The sequence below is a fragment of the Planococcus citri genome, chromosome 3, assembly GCF_950023065.1.
Source record: "Planococcus citri chromosome 3, ihPlaCitr1.1, whole genome shotgun sequence".
Taxonomy (NCBI): Eukaryota; Metazoa; Arthropoda; class Insecta; order Hemiptera; family Pseudococcidae; genus Planococcus; species Planococcus citri.
Genome location: NC_088679.1, coordinates 43,914,899 through 43,934,442, shown reverse-complemented (window position 1 = coordinate 43,934,442; position 19,544 = coordinate 43,914,899). Strand labels below are relative to the sequence as shown.

Below are 19,544 nucleotides of genomic sequence, written 5' to 3'. Positions count from 1 at the left end.
TCTCAAAACCATGATTTATGTTTCTGCTAAAAGAACTAAACGATAAAAAAAGCACTTTCGTAGAATTGAATGTTTTTAATTTTTATAATTTAGGAAATGTGTCGAATTGAATTCTGATATAATGCGAAATAAAACCAAAGCGAAAACGATAAACATCGAAATTAAGCAAAGATAAGTAATAAAGGACTTTGAATTGCATACAACTTTGATAAATTTGAATGAGTAACAACGCACAAGTACAAGTAGGTATGCAATGCTTCAAAGCAGGGCTTCTACGTAAAATGTGTCACTTCGACGAACTAATAATTATTAATTACATTTTAATGAGAAAAAGATGATGCGCTTGGGCTAAATTATTTACTATTTTCATTAACTCAAATTATTTTTCCGGATTATTTCTAATCTCGTGTGCAATAATTATGCTCTGATTTTATTCTTACTTAGAAGATTTAAATATTTTTGCAAGATTCATCTGAGGAAAAAAACTATTTAATCATCACGTAATGCCCAATTATTAAGTATGTACCGGTATTGATCTGTTCAAATTAGATTAAAATTTAAAAAATCCAATAAAATTGCTAAACACTATACACGTATAGTAAAATAACTTTTACTGTTTTTCTTTTTTAGATTCTACGACTTAATTGATATTTACATCACAATTGATCATAAATGAGCAAAAAGAAACAGAAGGAGTTCAGTAATGTGATACTCAAGTTCAATAAATTATTGATCGAAATTCATTCATAACATCCGTTCTTCGTAACAATGATTTCGATGAATGGCAGTCGTATTTGCAATATGTATTCACACCTTATGTCTAGTAAATAATAGGTATTCATTTAAAAAAATATATAAAAAATGACCGGTTTTTAAAATAAATTATTATAAAATTAAAAAAATTTCAATATGAAATACAAAATAAAAATATACACTGAGAGTAGGTACATATCATTTACATCACGTAAGAGATCCTTTAAGATGTTCTGCGATTAATTTCAAAATATGTTTGCCGATTTCTTTAACAGCTCTGAAAGAAAGAAAAATTGAACAAATAACAAAATAAAATAAAATAAGCGGGGAAAAAAATGAAAATCATGATTGCAGGATTTTTCGAAACACTTACAATTCATTAGTTTCTTCGATATCAATAATAGTACGATCACCAACACTTCGCTCATGATTCATGACCAATGCTAAACCGCCTTCTTCGGTAGTTATACTTTGCAGTTTAGTGTGCGTTATTTGAACAACTTTCAAAATTTCCGACGGTTTAATTTTACCTCCAGTTGAAGCTAATGTATACAGCAAGGATGAAACAGCCAACATGTTCAATACATCCTGAATTTAAAAAAAAAAAAAAAAACGTATTTAGAATCCATGAAATGAACAATTAATTGAACGATAAAAAATGATTTACTTACGTTATCGGTGTAATCACCGATGATTTTCTTCAATACGAATAAGAATCCGGAGGCTAACTCAACCTGCGAAATTAACACCGCTGCCAGTAAACTGCCGACAGTAGGCAAGTTTTTGATACTTTGATCAACATTTAATGTTTCACACTGAAAAAATAAAACAAGAATAATGAGTTTCATTAAATGAAGTATTCAGAACCATTTTAAAGAAAGCTAAATTTATTTACTTCTCTAATGGGAAACAAGACGATGTTGATCAAGTGGTTACAGAACGAATAGAGCACTTGATACGATAAACTACCGTGGAGTAATTTAGGATATAGCTTCGTGATTAACATGTAATTGAATATTAGAGTATTCCTCAGAGTTGTGAAATTCTGCAATTAGAAATGAAAAACAATTAGATCCTTTGAATTTATCAAGATGCGAACATTTTGATGTTTATTTTACCTTGATATACACAGAGAGCTCATCTTTGGTAAGGTTTTTTTCAGTCAATAAGGACAATGTGGTATCCAATAAACGCGGTAGCCAAATCATCATAACATCATTGTTGCGTCTACCTTCATGATGTGCTCGAGAGAATAAAAGTAACTGTTTTACAAACTGAACTGCTGCTTCCACGCAATACAACCCATTATCTGTGATTGAAATTTCATCGATATTATACATTTTCTTCCTATTTTACCCTTAGGTATAAAATGATCCTTACTAGAGTTTAAAGCTGTCAAACAAAATGTACTCAAAAGAATGAGATCATTATCTGAACATTTCCCTAGTGCGACCAGATGGTAAGATTGAATCAACGGAACTTGCAACATTTCACCGGCAAATGTACTCTGTTCATCTTCATCGTCATCCCCATTAGTATCCACAAGCGATCTACCTTGTCCCAAAATTCTGCCACACATTTATTTCGATTCATTAACATACAAATAGAAAAGAGCGACATAATAAAAATTATTCACAACTCACTTATCACACCATTCTATGTGTTTGGCGAATTTTTTCCAAAAATTAAAGTCTGATACTTCATTTTGAGAGAACATAATCATGAAATTTCCGTACAAAGCAAATGTTTCTTTGAGGAAATCATCATTTAAAATGTTATTCAATTCGGAACCTTTTGATATTCTATTTTCAACGAGTTTCTAAAAAATTATCAATTCGCAAAAGCAAAATATTGATAAGTAATTTCTAGCCAAAAATATTCTACTTGAAGTAAGTATGTGCAAAGAAATAAAATCATACCTTGATTTTTGACAAGAATTCAAAAAGAGTAGTCAAACAATTGATATTTTTAGAAAAAATCAACTTCTGATCGGCTTGACTGTTGAATATCGCTTGCAGCAAACTTAAAGCTAGTTTAGGTTTCGCTTCGGGTTTCATGAATTTCACACGTTTTTTCCTCATCGATTCTCTCCTTTGGAGCTATCAAAACGAAACGAAGATTAAAAATTAAATTAAGATCGCAAAATAGATGGTGGTTTGAATTAACTTACACTGAAGGTTTCGTTTAGATTTTCCGACCGGAATCCTTCGTTCAGCCATTCTTTTATCAATTCCAATATATCATCTCCTCTATTCCATATGCATAAAACGTGTATAATACAATGATATTCACTCGCTGAAGATTCGTCGGACATTTGTCGCAGCATGGAGAGGCAACTTCCAACAACTGTGGTTTGATGTTGGATAGTAGAAAGCGGCATCATTCCAGCCAAATTTAGAACACCGTAAAAAACATGCGTATCCTGTGAACACAGTTTAAGATTAGCGTTCAATGCTTCCGGGTATTCAACAAAGAAAAAACGCTAATTACTCGAAAATATCTTAATGCTGGAGGAATGCATTTGATGCTACAACTGTGGACTTGGTTGAGAAGCTCTTTGTTTTCCGGTTCTGATAATCGTTTACCGTTTATGAGCCATAGTATGGCTACGAAATCGAATAAGCCATGAGCAATGATCGGGTCACAAACAGACGATAGTAATTTTCGTGTACTATCTGACGATGTCGCACTGGAGTTGGCATCGACATTTTCATTCGCATCAGCATCACCTAAAACAGAAATGAATGACCATGAAATTTGACAATTTCATCTCAAATCGAGTACTAATTTCGCAATAAGCAGATTACACTGCGAAGCTATTTACCCGATCTTTGGACATTTTCGATACTTGATAATGCCGTAGTACGAGCTTTACTAGGTTTATCCGTTTTCTCACTTTCTTTATTTTCATCGCCATACGGTTCCATTTTTTTCTTCAAATTTTTGTACAGATGTAAAAGAATCAAACACATCAATTGAGCGGCTTCTTTCAGGGGTAGGACTTCTTTGGAACAGGTAGCTAAATTACGAGCTGCGGCTGGATTCACTTTAATAAATTTGCAGAGACGTTTGAAAGTTTCCTCGATCGATATTTTCGGACCAAAAAAGCTAGAAAATATCAGCTTTACGATCAAACTTTGATTCTGTAGGCTGTCAACCTGAAATAAAATTGAATTAGTTCGTTCAAGAGGTTAGAAACAGAAAAAATCACGGATATTTACCTCCAGTCTAGCGGCTATATTGACCAAATCGACGATTTGAAAATATTTTATTTCACAAGGAGTGTTTTTAATTTTCAACAACATGTTCAAAAATGCTTGTCGAACGCTTTTATTTTCGTCGTGGAGAAATTGACTCAGGGAAGGCAATACGCTTTTCAACAATCGATGACTATCAGAATTTTCTAATAATTGCGTGAATCCTTGATATACTGATTTTCTAACATCCGCAGAACTTCCATCGAGCACCATTTCGGAAATTAATTTTTTAACCACTTCTTCGGCAGTTCCATTTTGAAAAGTAATCCAAAAATACTTCATGTTGGCACAGATTCCCTGTAATATTAAAAATATCGAATAAAAAAATGTCAATTACTCGGGTACGCCATCGTAATGAAAAATAATTCACCCTAATAGCTATAACTCGAACGGCTGGACAACGATCGTTCAATAAAGCTAACATTTCATCGTGTTGTTTTCGTAGAAACTGACTGTAGACAGTCTTTCCCTTTTGAGGTTTCTCCAAAGGATACACATTCATAAATATCTCTGCTGCATTAGCTCGATAGATAGCATTATCGCTCTGAAAATATGAATATTTGGTTATGTCTACACTCTACACTAAAAGTAATGTGATTTATTAAAATAAACGTACGCTCAAATATTTCCAGATCAAAGGTGAATACAACGTGGTGATGACTTGACTGAATTTCGCAGATTTTCTACAGCAGTGTAATCCAGACAGTAAATTTTGAACGTTGACTGATAGAAACTTTCTAGCATTCTCTTGGCGACCGAGAGTAAACGCTCGATCCATTATCCACTGAATACATTCTTCTTCAACAAACTACACAAAATTGAAAATAAATTTGAAAATTTTACCATAAACAGGCTAGGTTTTATGTTCCATGCGAAAATAAGCCCACTCACTTTCTTCATTTCATCGCTCACCAATTCCCACACTCGGAAGTAGATTTTTCCAAAAGCGAAAGCTTCGGTTTTGGAACAATGAAATAAAACTTGTTTGATACGAGCTTGGAATTCCTTTTCGAAAATAAACAGACATTGTTAGGACATAATACTAATTTTACGATTAAAAATTTTACATTCTTTTGCATACTTTAATGACGGTTTCATGTAAGGCTACAATATGACCGACGATCTCTATACCATTATCAGTGGAACAAAAGGGAACGTGTAAGAGTAACACATCTAACATCTGGAGCAAGGAAGGAATTTCTAAAGTACAGTCGGATTTTAAATCTTCATCATTGTACATGGCATTCAGCAATTTGCGAAGTTTACGAATGTATGTATTCTATGAAAAAAGAAAACAATTAACGAAATTCTACAAAGTTATAAATCAGCGAAACCGTTGAGAAAGTTACCATATGTTTTTCATGCATGTGAACGGGACAATTTTCGACCAAAAAACCAACCAGGGGGATAAAGTTTGAATGCGTAAAAGGTACTAAATCATTATCTGATAATGTAAACATTATATCTGCAATGCTGAATCTAGTCTGAAATCACAAACAATGGAGTAAACAGTGAATAAAATTGAAGAAATTATATAGCACCATTTTTATCACAGAATATTTACTTTAACATCGATATGCTTCATTTTCATCAACGGTATTAACGCTCCAACGTAATCGCGTAACGGTGTACTCATGGTTGAAATCGCTTTAATCGAATTGTTCGTGTTATTGATAGTAACTTTGATGGATTCTAATACACGGTCCCGTTCTTCATTTACTTCATTAGTATTTGACAGAAGATTCAAGTTAGAATCGATCAGTTCTTTATGTTTGATCCAATCGTCATCAGCAGTTTCCGGTAAATTAGCCATTTCCTACAAAATGCAACCGGTGAATAGACAAAATAATCAGAAATATGTGATAAACCCGTAAAATACTTACAGCTGCAGCTGTAGAATTTCTTTGTCCGTTTCCTTTGGCGCCGGAAGTTTTTTTTTCGGTACGCTTCATAATTATATGAAATGGATCTCTCGAAGGAAGACTGAGTTAAAAATGGGACCAATCGTGGATGAGTAAACTTTTGTGCATTCTAATTTATGGAAACATCATAACATTGCAATAAAATTTAAGAAATTTTTCACTATCGAAATTCGAATCAAAATTTATTTTAGAGGAAATTTAATTTAACTGATAAAGATGATAAACATCGTTGGAAAATCAAACACCGATTTTGAAAATTGGAGCAAGAAATGAAGAAAAATTAGCAAACTTAGTTCACAAAATTGCCAACAGTTTCGTTGAATACAGACTCCAGTTCATTGGAGTTGGAGAAGATGAAGCAGAGGGAGGCGGGGTATTGCTGAAATCTTTTTGACTTTTTCAATATTTTTTTTCGCGGGAAAACCCTGACTAGTGAAGTAGTGACTACCCTGAGTTTATTTTATGTATGTAATGTTATTACTTATTAAATTGATTTAATTTACATCTCGCTCGATATTATGTTTTCTTTTCCCCGAAAAAAAAACCAGGAAAAGTTATTGTGCATCGAGACGAGACACTCAACTCAACAAAATAAGAAATCTGTGAATTTTGGCATTATGATGTCGAATTGTCGATGAAGAAAAGAATCAGCGTCCAGTTCTTATTTTTCATTTCCAATGTCCAAATTCGTAAATCCATCTTCTAATCTTTCAAGTATTAATAATGCATTGGACTATGTAGATACGTGTATTATTTTATAACACTATTTTTCGATTTTATATTTACTTTTGCGTAGATCGCGGATCTACGAAAAATAAAAAAACGAACTACAATACGTACAATAAATTTATTGACAACACGAAAAAAATATCAATATAGGCTACTCACAATAATAATGATTATTACTAATATGCAATGGTATGGCACCACCAAAATACCTAAGGAAATCTCGGTTTATTCTATTCCGAACGATTACTTAAAACTATGAAAACTGTAAGAAATAAAAATGCATCATTTTAACGATTAATTCATCAAATACTAATTACGAATTCGTTGGTAAATTTTATCATACACAATACATAAGTATTAAGTACATTCGTTACGTACCAGTTTTTTGGTTCGCATCCTTCGTTGGAATCTAAGTAAGCATCGACAATAAAATTGCTCCATACAATTAGGTCCAAAATTCAACTAATCATCATCAACGCAAGGAATACACTATAAAATAAAACATTTTCGCTTAGATAAACGACGTTCTCATACGTTTGATTTGAACAGATTATTATGGCGCAAAATGAAATAATTACATAATATTCCACATAACAATACTGTTTGGATTCAGTCTGTATCATAAACTGCAGACAAATGAAACCTTCTTCAGTGATTCTTACAGAGACTTTGTTTGCTATAACTAAAGATTTTAAACAAGGTTTTATTTGAGAATACTTGTACCTGAAAACAAAAAGTAAAACAATGATACAATTATTAAATGCAACAAGAAACATTCAACAATATCTACAGGTCCAAGAAAAAAATGGTAAATTGTTACCGAGCTCGTATATCACTGGAACACATAAAAGACTCAATAATGTTACTCGTTTTTGGAATATCTGCCTGAAATAAATTATACGAAACGAATATAAAATTTAATGAGGAATCGTTTTCGAAAAAGAAAAATCAGTGTTATTCAATTATTAATAGATCTAGAATATCTACCTCAAATTTTCCGGCTAATCCATCGGTGGTAATTCTGAAGTGTGGAGCATTCGGTGACATTAAAAACTCAACATAATCAGAAGTATGGTCCAAATCCGCCATTATTTCTCTGAAATCCTGGGCTTTCAAGATGATTTTGCAAGTGACGTTAGCTTCAGTTATATCAAATTCTAAAGTTTCACAATCAGTCATTGTTCTTAGAGAGCAGTCTATAATAATGCCTTCCTCTTCCATCCTAGAATAAAATTTTGTATTAATCACACAAGTGTTTGATACGCTAAATTATTTCAAGTTGGTTAGTGTTTACTGTACATGATTTTCAATGGACTACCGCATCCTTCATATAACATCTTCACCGCAGTTGTCGCTCCTGCTGCAGTGGAACAGCCATCAAAAATAGTTAAGCAATCGACCAGTATGCTTAAGTCTATTCGAAACATAGCAGTGTCGTCTTCATTAGTTACTTTATACTCCTGAAATAATCGAGCAGTTAATTTTTGGACGAATGAAGAAAAGTGGTAAACGCTCACTATTACTATGTACCTGAAAAATATCGCTTCCTATGAACGCATTGGCTTGAACGCATTTTGCATCTTCTGCAACAACTTTGAGCCCACAATCAGAAGCAAAACATACGGCACTCTGAAAAATTGAAAGAAAATGGAATGGACATCATTGAAAATAAAAAAATTGCAATTAGTGAGACTATGTACTACAAATAAATAGGTAATAACTTACGTTTTTGAAGTTGATAGCTTTTAGCACCGATGAAATATTTTTTACGTTATCTAATTTTGCCTCTAAAATATTTTGATTATTCATCTTTCTTGGTACTCTCTAGAAAAATTACATCCTCAACTCAACTTCGCATTCTTGCCAGAAAACGTAAACTCAACTCAAAATGTATATGTCGCCTGTCACCGATCACGAGAAAAAGCTCATAATTATTTCATATTCACACCAGCAATAACCTCTGAGATGTGACAATTGAAATAATTCATAAGCAAAGTAAAATTCAACTTCAACTTTAGTTCTTTAGTTTTTCAGTTCAACTTTTTCTTGGATTTTTCCCGGTTTTTGTTATCAATTTTTCCTGTGTTTGTTGTTGATTTTTTTCAAATCAATGAGTGACGCATGCGCAGTTGCGAGACGGCAGTCTAACGGCAGACCAGACGAACTGATAACGTGATAAGTTTGCAATGTGCGAATGTGATGTGAAATTTTTTTAGTGAATCCGTGAATCGTAATGAATATTATGAATGGTAAAGTTGTAAAGTAAGAGAATAGTTTTTGAGATTTCTGAATTTATAAAGCAAGAGAAATAACAATGGAAATGCACCAGGATGATGACGACTGTGTCATTAAAGAGGTATTATTATTTTATGAGCTAAAATCTCTAGATTAATCTTCAACATTACATCATGTATTCGAATTATTTTTACAGATACCTGTTTATTTATGCAAAGAACTAGCTGATAAACTGCATTTATTTCAATTCCCATGTAAACCTGCGGATACTAATTGTTCCAAAAACATATTGTCAGTACGTACTTCGTCATTGTTGTACGGGTTCTAATTAATTCCTAGTATGTCTGAGATGTTTTTTAACTGTCTTATAGAGCCGAATCAAGCCAGAAAGTGGTATAATTGAACTGGATAATGGGTTGAATACGGAAAGTGAATTCTATGATCCATATGTTGGGGAAGAATTAGCTGTCACTGATTCTGCTAAACAGACCGCCAAAGAAAAACCAAAAAGGTACGAATAATTATCTCGATCATTACGTACCTCTTCTGTGTTCTACCTTACAAAATGTTTCATTCACTTCAACTTTAGCAGTAGTAAGCTTCTGGATAGAATCACATTCCAATCTCAGCGCAGTGTGTTAAAGAAAGATATCACTTGTTATTCTATTGCGACTATCTACGATGGAAAATTTTGTATTACACCTCTTCATGATGCAGTTAGTTTTTTACCCACTTATGAGCACGTTGAAAAAAGCAAAAAATCGAAAACTGGCAGTAAATCTTTCATAGATGGTAAATGTATGACACTTTTCGTTGGTTACTCGAATCGATACTCAATATTTGTTTATTTGAATGCGATAGATTCGTCATCATCTTCGGAGGGTGAGCCTGATGAGGGTACATCGGCGGTTCAAGTTACCGTAAAGTTTTCTCAGAAAAGAGAAAAAACTAAAATCTCTCAAGAATGGAGTCATCAACAGCATTTGAGCAAAGTAGCTGAAGAACCTTGGTGCGAAGCTGCTTATTTAAACAGCACTAGTTCCACCGCAGCGGTACGCATGTTATTTTTTTTATTTGTCAACAAAGAAAATTGAATTCTTAACACAGCTTGATTTTCAGAGATTACTGGAAGGATTAACGAACACGGTGTCGAGAAACAGATCAGCTATGTTGTCTTTATCACAAAAACAATATTTAGATGTACTTGTACCACCAGATACGACTGATTCGATAGAAAGTACTTCAACAAAATAAGGTAGTTTATTTACAGAGCGCATAAGCATAACTTTTTATCATAAAATGAACATGTTACTGTTAACATACCATCGCAGTCTAAATAGGGTTCATCTTTCAGATAATTTTCGAGTAATTCGTTTGGAGGAATATAACAGTAATCAGCTCCATATGTTATGCTTTCGTGTTCCTTGAACTCATTTTCCTGTCTCAGAGAATGCGTCTCGGGAGAATATTCCAATTCATAAACACCGGAGTACATCGCTGCAGTCAAGATGTGTTTGGCGTTAACAGGACTCCATTTAATCCGCCAAACTCCTCCTCCAACCCCGCAACTCGATAAACTGTTTTTCATTATTCTATCGTCCCAGATTTTGATTGTTTCGTCGTAGCTAAAGTATAAAAAGAGACTCATTTGATTTAATATGTTTGATATTTATAATAATAAATTGATGAAAATTTTATGGGATGTACCTTCCTGAAGCTAAAATGTTGGTGTTTTTGTGGTTAAAGCGTAAACTTGTTACGCCACATTGATGTTCTTCCAATTTGTTAACGGCGTGCGAGTGACATCTCAAATCAAATACTTTTATGAAACAATCGTCTCCACCTTGAAGTATAATGGTATAATTAGTTGAGAGATCACACAAAATGTAAAATCAAAAATGTATGAGGAAAATTCTTGCATCACCTGTCAACACTACTGAATCGTTTGTAAGGCTGAACGTGGCTATCCAAGCTTCATAATCGTTCACCTTGACTTTATGTAATAAATGAAAATCATTTTTATCGTCCAAACGTAAAACTGTTAGAAACCCTTGAGAATCGCTGACACATATCTGAGGAGTGGTTAAATCTGACTTGTCTATAGATAATGATATAACATTTTCACTATTTATTTGATGTTCGCTGAGGTAAGTAAGATGATCTGTGTGTCCTGGAAATTTTCAATTTTTTTTAGTAATTAGATTTTCAAAGTTTTCGACGAATGATCGTATTTTTCTTACCTTGTACGAATTCCCATAACATAACTTTACCATCGGCATTACACGTAGCTAAAAGGATTCTCCCGTTTATCAATTTTGAAAACCATTTCATATCCAAAATGGCACTTGTATCAATAGTGGAATGTAAATTGATTTGTAACTGTTCATCCACTGAGAATAAATGCAACTGTCCTATTCTAGTTGATTTCGTTTGCTCATTCTGCAATTCATAAGTTCCGCATGCGAAAAACTTATTAAATTGAACCATTGGGCACCATTCCACGGTGTCGGCGCAGTATGTAGTGTTCAAAGCATGAAGAAGTTTGAAGGGCATAATCTGTAAATAAAAACAAAAACAAATTCACTTTTTGCCGTGCAAAAATTAAACCGACACATGCAAAATCGTGAACGTTCAAAACAAAAGCTACTCAAAATGTAAATAAATAATTGCGCCACTGCGGCCGTTGATGAATTTAGCAGCCAACAAGCTGGTCAACGTTTTTTGACGTTTTTAGATCCACGAATGTCAAAATCATGAAACTTCAAAATATTTGTAATTTCTTGTTTTTATAATAGCATTGAGTTGGGTAAGTACCATAAAAGCAAGATATTCGAAAAAAATTTATTTTTAAAACCATAAACCGAAAGTAAACATCAAAACTTAGCAACTATACCACATGAATGTATCACAAATAAAAATATTCATCTTAAATTTAATGGTGCTTTTATAAATAATGACTACTAAAATTCATTACAAAAAAAAGAAAAACTGGACAGAAATAAACGTGTACATAAAAGAATATAAAAGAATTAAAAAAAAAAACTATCACAAACCAAATCAAAAACTGTAAAGTTAATTTTGTACCTGATAGTTTTATACCCTGTATGTAACATCACATTTACATTCAATAAATAATTGATATTGAAGTTTCAAAATTCATTTATCATCATAACATAACTTACGTAATAAATGGTTAAATGCATTCAGACACTTATTGTTTGTACAAAATAATATACATAATTAACAGAAAATACGTCAATGTAGGTACCCAAAAAAAAATTACCGTATGTAAATTAATACATGAGTATGGTTTCTCGATTCTCAAAAACTTGGTACCTATATAGGTAATAAATTGTAACAGTATTGTAAAATGTTAGCACATGAAAATTCATAGCACCAACAGCACATTATAAATCTACTTCAACGTATAAAATATGGAGCAAGTCTGATTCAGATAGGTGTTGAAAAGAAATTTGAGATTTAATTACGAATAGGTAATATAATTAAATCAGATCATCAAAGCAATAGTGTATAGGCAATAATTTAACAATTATTAATTTGAACATAATTCTCTCCAATTGTCTTAAACTTCGGAGACAATCGTGTCAATATTTTTCGAATTCGTGATACAAATTATTGATAGACAAAAACAATAGATTTCTCGATGCAGACAGTGACGAAAAACTTGAAATGAGGAAGACCGCACCGTTCATTATCATATTTCATTACTTTAAATAACGAAAATTTATTGCCTCGCACTTCTTTCTACTTCGGTTAAACATTCTCTAACTAAAACTCTGGCATTCATGATTCCTCTTTTCAATCTTTCGGATGAACTTTTACTCCCTGTATAAGAAGGACGAATATCTTTGCCAATTTCTTCAATAATAGCAAGTAATTGACTATATTTAGAACGCTCGTTGCTGCTGACTTTCTTTGATTGGGGATTGTGTTGTTTACCGTAACCAGAAGATGAAGTATCATACGGAATAAATGGCGATACAACTGGAGTTATAGTGATTTCTGGTGGAATAACGAGATTTGAAGATTTCAATTCATCTAAAACGTCTTCTTCCGTCCTCATTTCCATTTTAAACGATTAGGATGAAAAAATGAAGAATCTTTGGCTTCAATAATTCTAAAACATTTTAACAGAGAAAACTCAATTCACAGTTTTCTTTTCAGTGACCTACATTGGCGTTACAAAATACTTGGTATAGTTAAGGTTGGTAACTACAATATGCAACTAGAAGTCAATGAAGTAATATGTAATACATAATCATCTATTATCTTTGTTTTGGTACTCACCAATTTGGAACAAACTGAGAATACTCGAAAATGAATGGTCCCAAGTACGAAACGTTTCCAACAAAGGTAAGTATTACTGGGCGATCAATATGTTGATAACACAATTAATCAATCTTCATAAATTAAATTAAATTAATAGAATAAAATGCTTGAAGATAAACAGCAAAAAAACAAAACTCGCCGATTGACGACAGAAAATAGAAATTTTCGTAAAGAAAAGAAAAAGAAAGAAAACAAGATTCTAATCAAATCACAGAAAAAAGATTACGGATGCATTTTCATTTTTTCTACTTCCGCGTTTCGCAGTTTATAGCGTTAGCGTTGCAGATGAGATACAGACTGCAGTGCGATTGTGTGGTTAGAGTTGCCGCATTCTGATTTTAAGGCATAGCTCTATTTTTAAAAAAAAAATAATAAATAAATATATTTTCTTAAATTTACATTTGACCAGATATGTACCGAATTGGAATTTTTTTTTACCAGTTTTTTCGCTACAGTTGATGGCTTTTCAATTTAATTAATTTCATTTGCGAAAAAGTTCAAGTTTGTTTGTGATGCTGATAAGATAGGTACCTACATAATATGTAATTAATCATTATTCAATCAAAGTATTAATTTTTGAGTTGAAAGTTGAAACTATTCGTTCACTCTAATAGCATCTGTCAAGGTTTAAATTTAGATACTACATAAAGATTATTTACAGCGAAACAATCATCAATTAAAATTGAAAATATGTAACTGAATGGAGGATTCCAGGGTTGTACAAAAACGTGGTAACACAAAATTTGTCTCTAAAAATACAGTTTCAGTCTTCTATTTCACTTTTTTTTTAACAAAAAACTAAAAAAAAAACGTGTTTTTTTAGGAAATTGGAGTTGAAAAAAAACACGTTTAAAACAAAAAAAAACACAATTTTAAATGGCTTTAAACGGCTTTTTTTGTTTAAAACATCGTTCTGTTTTTTTTCATCTGTTTTAAACGTGTTTTAAACATGTTTAAAACATTTTTGTTTTAAACGTGTACAACCCTAGAGGATTCCTAAAAAAATACATGCTAAAAAATGGCTCAAAAATATTGAAAAACTACCAAAAAAAATGAACGGAATTTATTCTCATGATCTAGTGAACAACCAAACATTGTTTCACAACATTTTTTTTACTAAACGGTCAAACTCAGAAGTCAGAACAGAGAGTAGGTTTACTCGCAGTATTAATTGAATGATATGGGTATAATAGCTGTGATGCGATTAGCAATTTGGTATTACATTTAGGTAATCAAGATACGCTAATACTTATCGTCTATGCTTTGTTGCCTTTATTTTCGTGTTGAAAAATTATTACTCGCGAAGTCGAAGATACTTAGCTATAGGCATCTATATATTGTACCTATAGACCTACTCAGTACTCATCACCTCTAACGATGATGTCATGATGTCAAAAATCTCAAATTGTTTTATAATAGTTTCATATTTTCCATGAGCGAACACGCTGAAATATTTAAATAAATTACACCGTCTCGAAGATCAAATAAATCCTTGAGGTTCTTTTTTCGTGACTTCCTCGTCAGTAGATTATTGGAAGACAAAATCTAATCATAGGTTCAGAAAATTCGTCATCACAGATGAAATTTCGACTGAAATCTAGATTTAATTGAACTAAATAAAATTATTCGCGTCCGAAAATATTGTGTCATCAAGGACACATTGCTATACCCATGGAAAAAGTACGAAGAGTAAACAAACCCATCCATAGGCGAGTACTTATCGGTATGCAGAAGTATCGAATGAGTGCTCAAGTTCAGTAGATCAGTAGAACCAGACATCAATAAAAAAAAAGGTTCGAAAGTTGGATGATATAAAATACATAATAATAATAACCTAAAATAAATTATTATTGTTATTTTGAAAATAGGTTACACCCAGAGCGAGAATGATGCCAGCGTTTGAAAGCATACGCCATTAGATGTTATAATTTAACGAGATTATTCCAACCACGCAAAATAATTTTTTTTATCCACCTATATGGTATGTAAACAGTACACCTTACCCTGTTTCTACACATTCCGGAAGTACATACTTACCTGCTATACATTGCTAATTTAATTCACTGATTTTTTTGACGACTCCTTTCATTCTTTTTAATTTCATTTTCTATACGCCAACTGGAATAGTTTTCGCGATGTGGAATTCATATTAAAAAGTGTGAATGAAATTTGACACCTTTTTAGCATTTATTCATTTGATATCCATGTGAACTAGAAAATATTCTAAACTTAGGCCTAAGTATTTCTATTCTAAACGTAGGTAGTTGTTTTATTGCAGCAGCAATGTAAACTGTAAAAAGGAAAGAAAAAGGTACCGATGCCTGGCCAAAATTTTCATTCATAGTTATACCTACAGTCGTTTGGTATTAGCACGTTTTATGAAAATTATAATAATTTTTAAAAAAAGACTTGAAAGAAATGTAACTTGTGTTTCTTTTTGAAAATTGGGTAAAGGTGAGAAATTTTTTGAATGGTCAAAGGGTTGAAAATATTAATAATAAGTGCATTATAATAAGTACCTACCTAATTTTCAAAAAAATAGGTAAAAAAATTTAAGGTCACGTCTTTTTTTCTGTATCTATAATATCTAACTCAATTTCGTTTTTCCTTCATTCGTCCTGTAAAATCCCATGCCTCGTCCTTGGGTATCAACTTCGTATGCACCTCTGTTAAAAGGTACCTATTATTATATTGCAGTCTTTTCACGTGCTCCTTTTTAATTTTACATATTTCAATGAAATGACACTATGTAGCGAGGCCAGACTCAAATTTAGGTAATGTGGGAAAATCCTTTGAAACCTCTTTGTACTTACAAGTACCATATTTGTGATTTCAAATGATGAAATTAATCCGAAATTGCATAAATTATTGTCTTTCGATGTGCATAGGTTAATAATGATTTATTATCATCAATCAATGCGCAATACTGCACATATTATATCCATCATATAGCTTGAAACGAGTACTTACAATAAAAAATAAAAAGTAAAAAAAAAAGATTCGCTGTAGATGTTCAATAGCAGTGCAACGTTGATAATTATGTAATTAAAAATACCCAATATCTTAGTTGTCTACCGTAATAAAAATTGCAATATTGCAATATTTTTGAACTTGAAAAAAAAACAACTCGTTGTGATAAAACCAAGAAAAATAAATTGTCTACCAAGATGACCCCTTTACTCTCACATAGTCCAGATTATTAGTGTTCTATTGATTCCTTGAGGCGCCCTTTTCATATGGTAATTGTTTTAAAACGAAGGTTCGAAGGTTCAAAAATTGCCAATACGCTATTTTTATTTTGAATTCCGTACCCAGCTAACTATACAAGTATTCGCCAACTCTGCGATACGATTAACGGGACTAATATATTTGATTAATGTTTTAACTGACCATCGCAGCTAAAAAATCATGATACAGTTAACAAAATGCATAACAGGAGGTTAATGCCATGCCAATATATACCTTCTGGTGAATTTCTACTGAAACAAAACCTATAATTAAGCCGGCTCCGATGTAAGAAAAAAATTAAAGATTTATAAACAGGTCTGTTTGGTTATAGATTTTTAAATTAAACTGTTACCCACAAACAAAGAAAAGAAGATTGGCAAATTGCATGCGGAATTTATGGGATTATTTCAAAATATCAACAGTTCGAGTTCGCCATAATTATTAATTATTTTTTTTAAAAATAATATTACTCAATTTCTGAGAATTTTCGTATCACCTACAACCAACAGCACTTTTTTTTTTTTAGAAATGTCTAAACTTCAAACGTAAACATGCAGGGATGATAAATGTGAAAGTGCATAAGGTAACTTAAGCCTATGTACTTATTTCATGTACCTAGGTATCCTTTAGGTAGGTAAGAAAAAATGCACATACCTATACCTATAACCTAGGTAGGCCTATTTAATTATTTACCGATAAATATTTGAAATATACTGCCACAGATCGTGTGACTTGACGAATCGAGTAAAATATGTCGGTTTCTGTTTCTTGTTTAATGTCGAAGGGAGATTCATTTCAAAGTAATTCAACCTTGCGAAGGTCAATGGCATAGCGAACGAAGCAGAAGAAAAATTTACAAAGAGGCGACGACGAGTGCATTCCGCAGATAATCTCAAAATGAAAAACAATGCAGCAATTTAAAATAAATAATACGTAATGCAGATTAATAAAGTACCTACCTAATGTACCTGCCCATCTTCACTTTTGATTTCAACATGAAAAATACCTATTTAAATCATGACGTCAATGTATTATGTACTAATCTACATCTAATTTCTTCTTCCGTCTATTTTTAAGACTTCCTCGCACTTGCCAATGGATATTTTGCATAGATGCAATGTAAAAAAAATCCAATAAATTAAACCTGCAATTATATCATGTGAAAAAAATGCGCGTATCCGTAAGATTCTATTAAAAATGTAAACAAGTTCAAAGTGAAGTTCATGTTTATATACGTTCAAGTGTATGAATGTACCTACCTATGTACATATCTACAGCTTCTTCGATGTTGGTATATTGGTGTACTGCAGAGATAATGTTTCTAAAAACATTCAATACTCAGTAATAAACTTTTATGAGGTATTTATGATGAAAAATTTGACTCGATTTCATTAATTAATTTACGTTTGTGCGGCTAGTCGGAACAATATAGCCTTGACCTAGCTGAACAGGTTGTTTATTATTCATTTCGCGTGTGGTTTATTCGCATAAGATAAATCATAAAGAAGTAGGTATACAAGTAATGATGTCAGGCAGTTCTATTACTTCCTGACGTTGACGAACTCAGATCTACAAATAGCTAATTTGTAGACTGAAATAGGTGTTTATCGAGCAACTACATATGTCATTTTCACGTTATTCGTAATATTGTTGTTCGAACGCTCACAATTACATACTCCTCGGCAGATACTAAGTACGTAGGTACCTAATATGAAAGATGAAACAAAAATTATGTTCGGTACCAATTAGGATCTTTACTAGCCAGATTTTCTTTACCTATGCAAAACCAGAGAAGGTGCACAAATATGGATTTTTATTGGGTATTTTTCCACGATCTGTATCGATGGTTTGACCAAGCTCATCTCTAGCTAGGAGAAGCGATAAAGGAAATCCCGGTATTTTTTTTTTTCCTTTTGAGAATGTTTTTTTTATTAGGAAGGACCAAACAATGTTTTTCACTTTCAGGAGAACATTCCTTGTCTTGATTTGAGAGCCCTTGGTAATAAAATGGTATAAGTAGGTACTGATTGTTCCAGAAACACGTAGGTGCATGGATAAAGGTGCTATATGTTTCATGAGAATGAGAGTGATTATTCGAACGAACCCAAGGTGTTTGCTAGAGGTATTTTGGATTAGGTAGGTACCTATAGGTATTTTTTTCATATAGTAAGATGTTCACTCTAAGGTAGATCGAATTGCATAACGTATAAGTAAGTAGGTACCTACTTAACAAAAGTAAGTAACATGGTTTGAAAAATTTTTAATTCATTCTATAAAAAAGCATTTTAAAGACAAAAAAACTGTTTACCAATACGAGAGAAAAACAAAAGAACATTCAATCAGAAATATAGATCTTGAATTCATTTTTTCAACTCTGATAAATCTTTGAAAAAATCCTCTACACCGGCACCGCTCCATTTTTTATGAAAAAATCAAAATTTATTAAAATTGAGGGATGAAACTGAAATTTGGTTCATCTCTTATCTCCAAGTTTGATGGATTTTTAGATCCTTCAGCTCTAAAAAAGCTATGCACCATTATATAGGTACTTACCTATTTGTTTTAAAAAATTTTGAAAGTTTAATAAAAATGAAATTTGCGGATATTAGATGAATAATACGTATAAACTGAATCTTCTTTCAAAAAATACTTACAGTTAAAAAAGTTTTTAATCAGCCAAAAAATCCGCTATTCCGAAATTGGTTAGAATTGAGTGACGTCAGTCATCACCCATCAATAGTATCTTAAACAGATACCTACGCAGAGAGGTAGGTACGAGGTAGTAATATATAGGTAGTCATTTCTTTCGGTAATTTAAAAAAGAATTCGATGAATTCGGTTTCTGGTTAAATACGAGTAGAATGAAATCTAAGCTATTTGCACAGAATATTCCTCAACACATTATTTTCTTTTTGTTTTTATAAGTTCATTAGATGTATCGTAAATCTTGTTCCGCCGCCGATTATCAATAATCAGAATAGGTAATGGTTTTCCAAAATCGATCTCACAATTGAGATAAATATGTTGGATTTTGTTCTCTAAGATTCACCTCAAAAAATCATCCTAAATT

The 19,544-nt window shown here is 32.1% G+C and overlaps 4 protein-coding genes across 7 annotated transcripts; 1 reads left to right on the top strand and 3 right to left on the bottom strand.

Moving 5' to 3' along the window:
• Positions 1–594: 594 nt before the first annotated feature.
• On the bottom strand, positions 595–6,148 carry LOC135840462 (condensin-2 complex subunit G2-like). 2 transcript variants are annotated; one of them, XM_065357019.1, is made up of 19 exons: positions 5,894–6,148; positions 5,575–5,826; positions 5,360–5,494; positions 5,092–5,289; positions 4,902–5,015; positions 4,627–4,818; positions 4,381–4,554; positions 3,975–4,307; positions 3,650–3,911; positions 3,244–3,482; positions 2,924–3,175; positions 2,673–2,852; positions 2,397–2,572; positions 2,134–2,321; positions 1,872–2,062; positions 1,649–1,798; positions 1,425–1,568; positions 1,127–1,341; positions 595–1,030 (listed from the first exon to the last, which is right to left on the bottom strand). In XM_065357019.1, exons 1-19 carry the CDS (start codon positions 5,960–5,962, stop codon positions 961–963), a joined length of 3,534 nt encoding a protein of 1,177 aa, XP_065213091.1. In that variant the 5' UTR covers positions 5,963–6,148; the 3' UTR covers positions 595–960. The 2 variants fall into 2 exon arrangements, with proteins under 2 accessions (XP_065213091.1, XP_065213090.1); XM_065357018.1 differs by having other exon boundaries at positions 3,578–3,911; positions 5,894–6,147.
• Positions 6,149–6,760: 612 nt separating this feature from the next.
• Positions 6,761–8,688, bottom strand: Rad1 (Radiation insensitive 1). The gene is made up of 8 exons (XM_065357030.1): positions 8,387–8,688; positions 8,192–8,290; positions 7,961–8,121; positions 7,649–7,883; positions 7,482–7,546; positions 7,240–7,384; positions 7,040–7,150; positions 6,761–6,923 (listed from the first exon to the last, which is right to left on the bottom strand). Exons 1-7 carry the CDS (start codon positions 8,468–8,470, stop codon positions 7,124–7,126), a joined length of 816 nt encoding a protein of 271 aa, XP_065213102.1. The 5' UTR covers positions 8,471–8,688; the 3' UTR covers positions 6,761–6,923; positions 7,040–7,123.
• Positions 8,689–8,821: 133 nt separating this feature from the next.
• Positions 8,822–10,593, top strand: Polr3E (RNA polymerase III subunit E). 3 transcript variants are annotated; one of them, XM_065357034.1, is made up of 7 exons: positions 8,822–9,017; positions 9,093–9,191; positions 9,268–9,407; positions 9,489–9,688; positions 9,758–9,948; positions 10,016–10,151; positions 10,251–10,593. In XM_065357034.1, the coding sequence occupies exons 1-6, from the start codon at positions 8,976–8,978 to the stop codon at positions 10,148–10,150; spliced, it is 807 nt and encodes a 268-aa protein (XP_065213106.1). In that variant the 5' UTR covers positions 8,822–8,975; the 3' UTR covers position 10,151; positions 10,251–10,593. The 3 variants fall into 3 exon arrangements, with proteins under 3 accessions (XP_065213106.1, XP_065213103.1, XP_065213105.1); XM_065357031.1 differs by having other exon boundaries at positions 9,486–9,688; XM_065357033.1 differs by having other exon boundaries at positions 9,486–9,688; positions 10,228–10,593.
• On the bottom strand, positions 10,138–13,459 carry LOC135840467 (diphthine methyltransferase). The gene is made up of 5 exons (XM_065357029.1): positions 13,205–13,459; positions 11,137–11,452; positions 10,821–11,066; positions 10,604–10,739; positions 10,138–10,521 (listed from the first exon to the last, which is right to left on the bottom strand). Exons 2-5 carry the CDS (start codon positions 11,447–11,449, stop codon positions 10,161–10,163), a joined length of 1,056 nt encoding a protein of 351 aa, XP_065213101.1. The 5' UTR covers positions 11,450–11,452; positions 13,205–13,459; the 3' UTR covers positions 10,138–10,160.
• Positions 13,460–19,544: the final 6,085 nt, after the last annotated feature.

Bases quoted from the DNA above. Each gene is read 5' to 3' on its own strand.
- LOC135840462 (XM_065357018.1), bottom strand. From the start codon at position 5,962: ATGAAGCGTACCGAAAAAAAAACTTCCGGCGCCAAAGGAAACGGACAA. The intron at 5,495-5,574 runs GTAAATATTCTG...TTGTGATTTCAG, and splicing joins TGAAGCATATCGATGTTAAA to ACTAGATTCAGCATTGCAGA. The intron at 1,031-1,126 runs GTAAGTGTTTCG...TCTTTCTTTCAG, and splicing joins ATCGAAGAAACTAATGAATT to AGCTGTTAAAGAAATCGGCA.
- Polr3E (XM_065357031.1), top strand. From the start codon at position 8,976: ATGGAAATGCACCAGGATGATGACGACTGTGTCATTAAAGAG. The intron at 9,018-9,092 runs GTATTATTATTT...TTATTTTTACAG, and splicing joins ACGACTGTGTCATTAAAGAG to ATACCTGTTTATTTATGCAA. The intron at 9,689-9,757 runs GTAAATGTATGA...TGAATGCGATAG, and splicing joins CAGTAAATCTTTCATAGATG to ATTCGTCATCATCTTCGGAG.
- LOC135840467 (XM_065357029.1), bottom strand. From the start codon at position 11,449: ATGCCCTTCAAACTTCTTCATGCTTTGAACACTACATACTGCGCCGAC. The intron at 11,067-11,136 runs GTAAGAAAAATA...GAAAATTTCCAG, and splicing joins GTTATGGGAATTCGTACAAG to GACACACAGATCATCTTACT. The intron at 10,740-10,820 runs GTGATGCAAGAA...TTATACTTCAAG, and splicing joins CGATTCAGTAGTGTTGACAG to GTGGAGACGATTGTTTCATA.
- Rad1 (XM_065357030.1), bottom strand. From the start codon at position 8,470: ATGAATAATCAAAATATTTTAGAGGCAAAATTAGATAACGTAAAAAAT. The intron at 8,122-8,191 runs GTACATAGTAAT...CGATTATTTCAG, and splicing joins TAGGAAGCGATATTTTTCAG to GAGTATAAAGTAACTAATGA. The intron at 7,547-7,648 runs GTAGATATTCTA...AATTTATTTCAG, and splicing joins GATTAGCCGGAAAATTTGAG to GCAGATATTCCAAAAACGAG.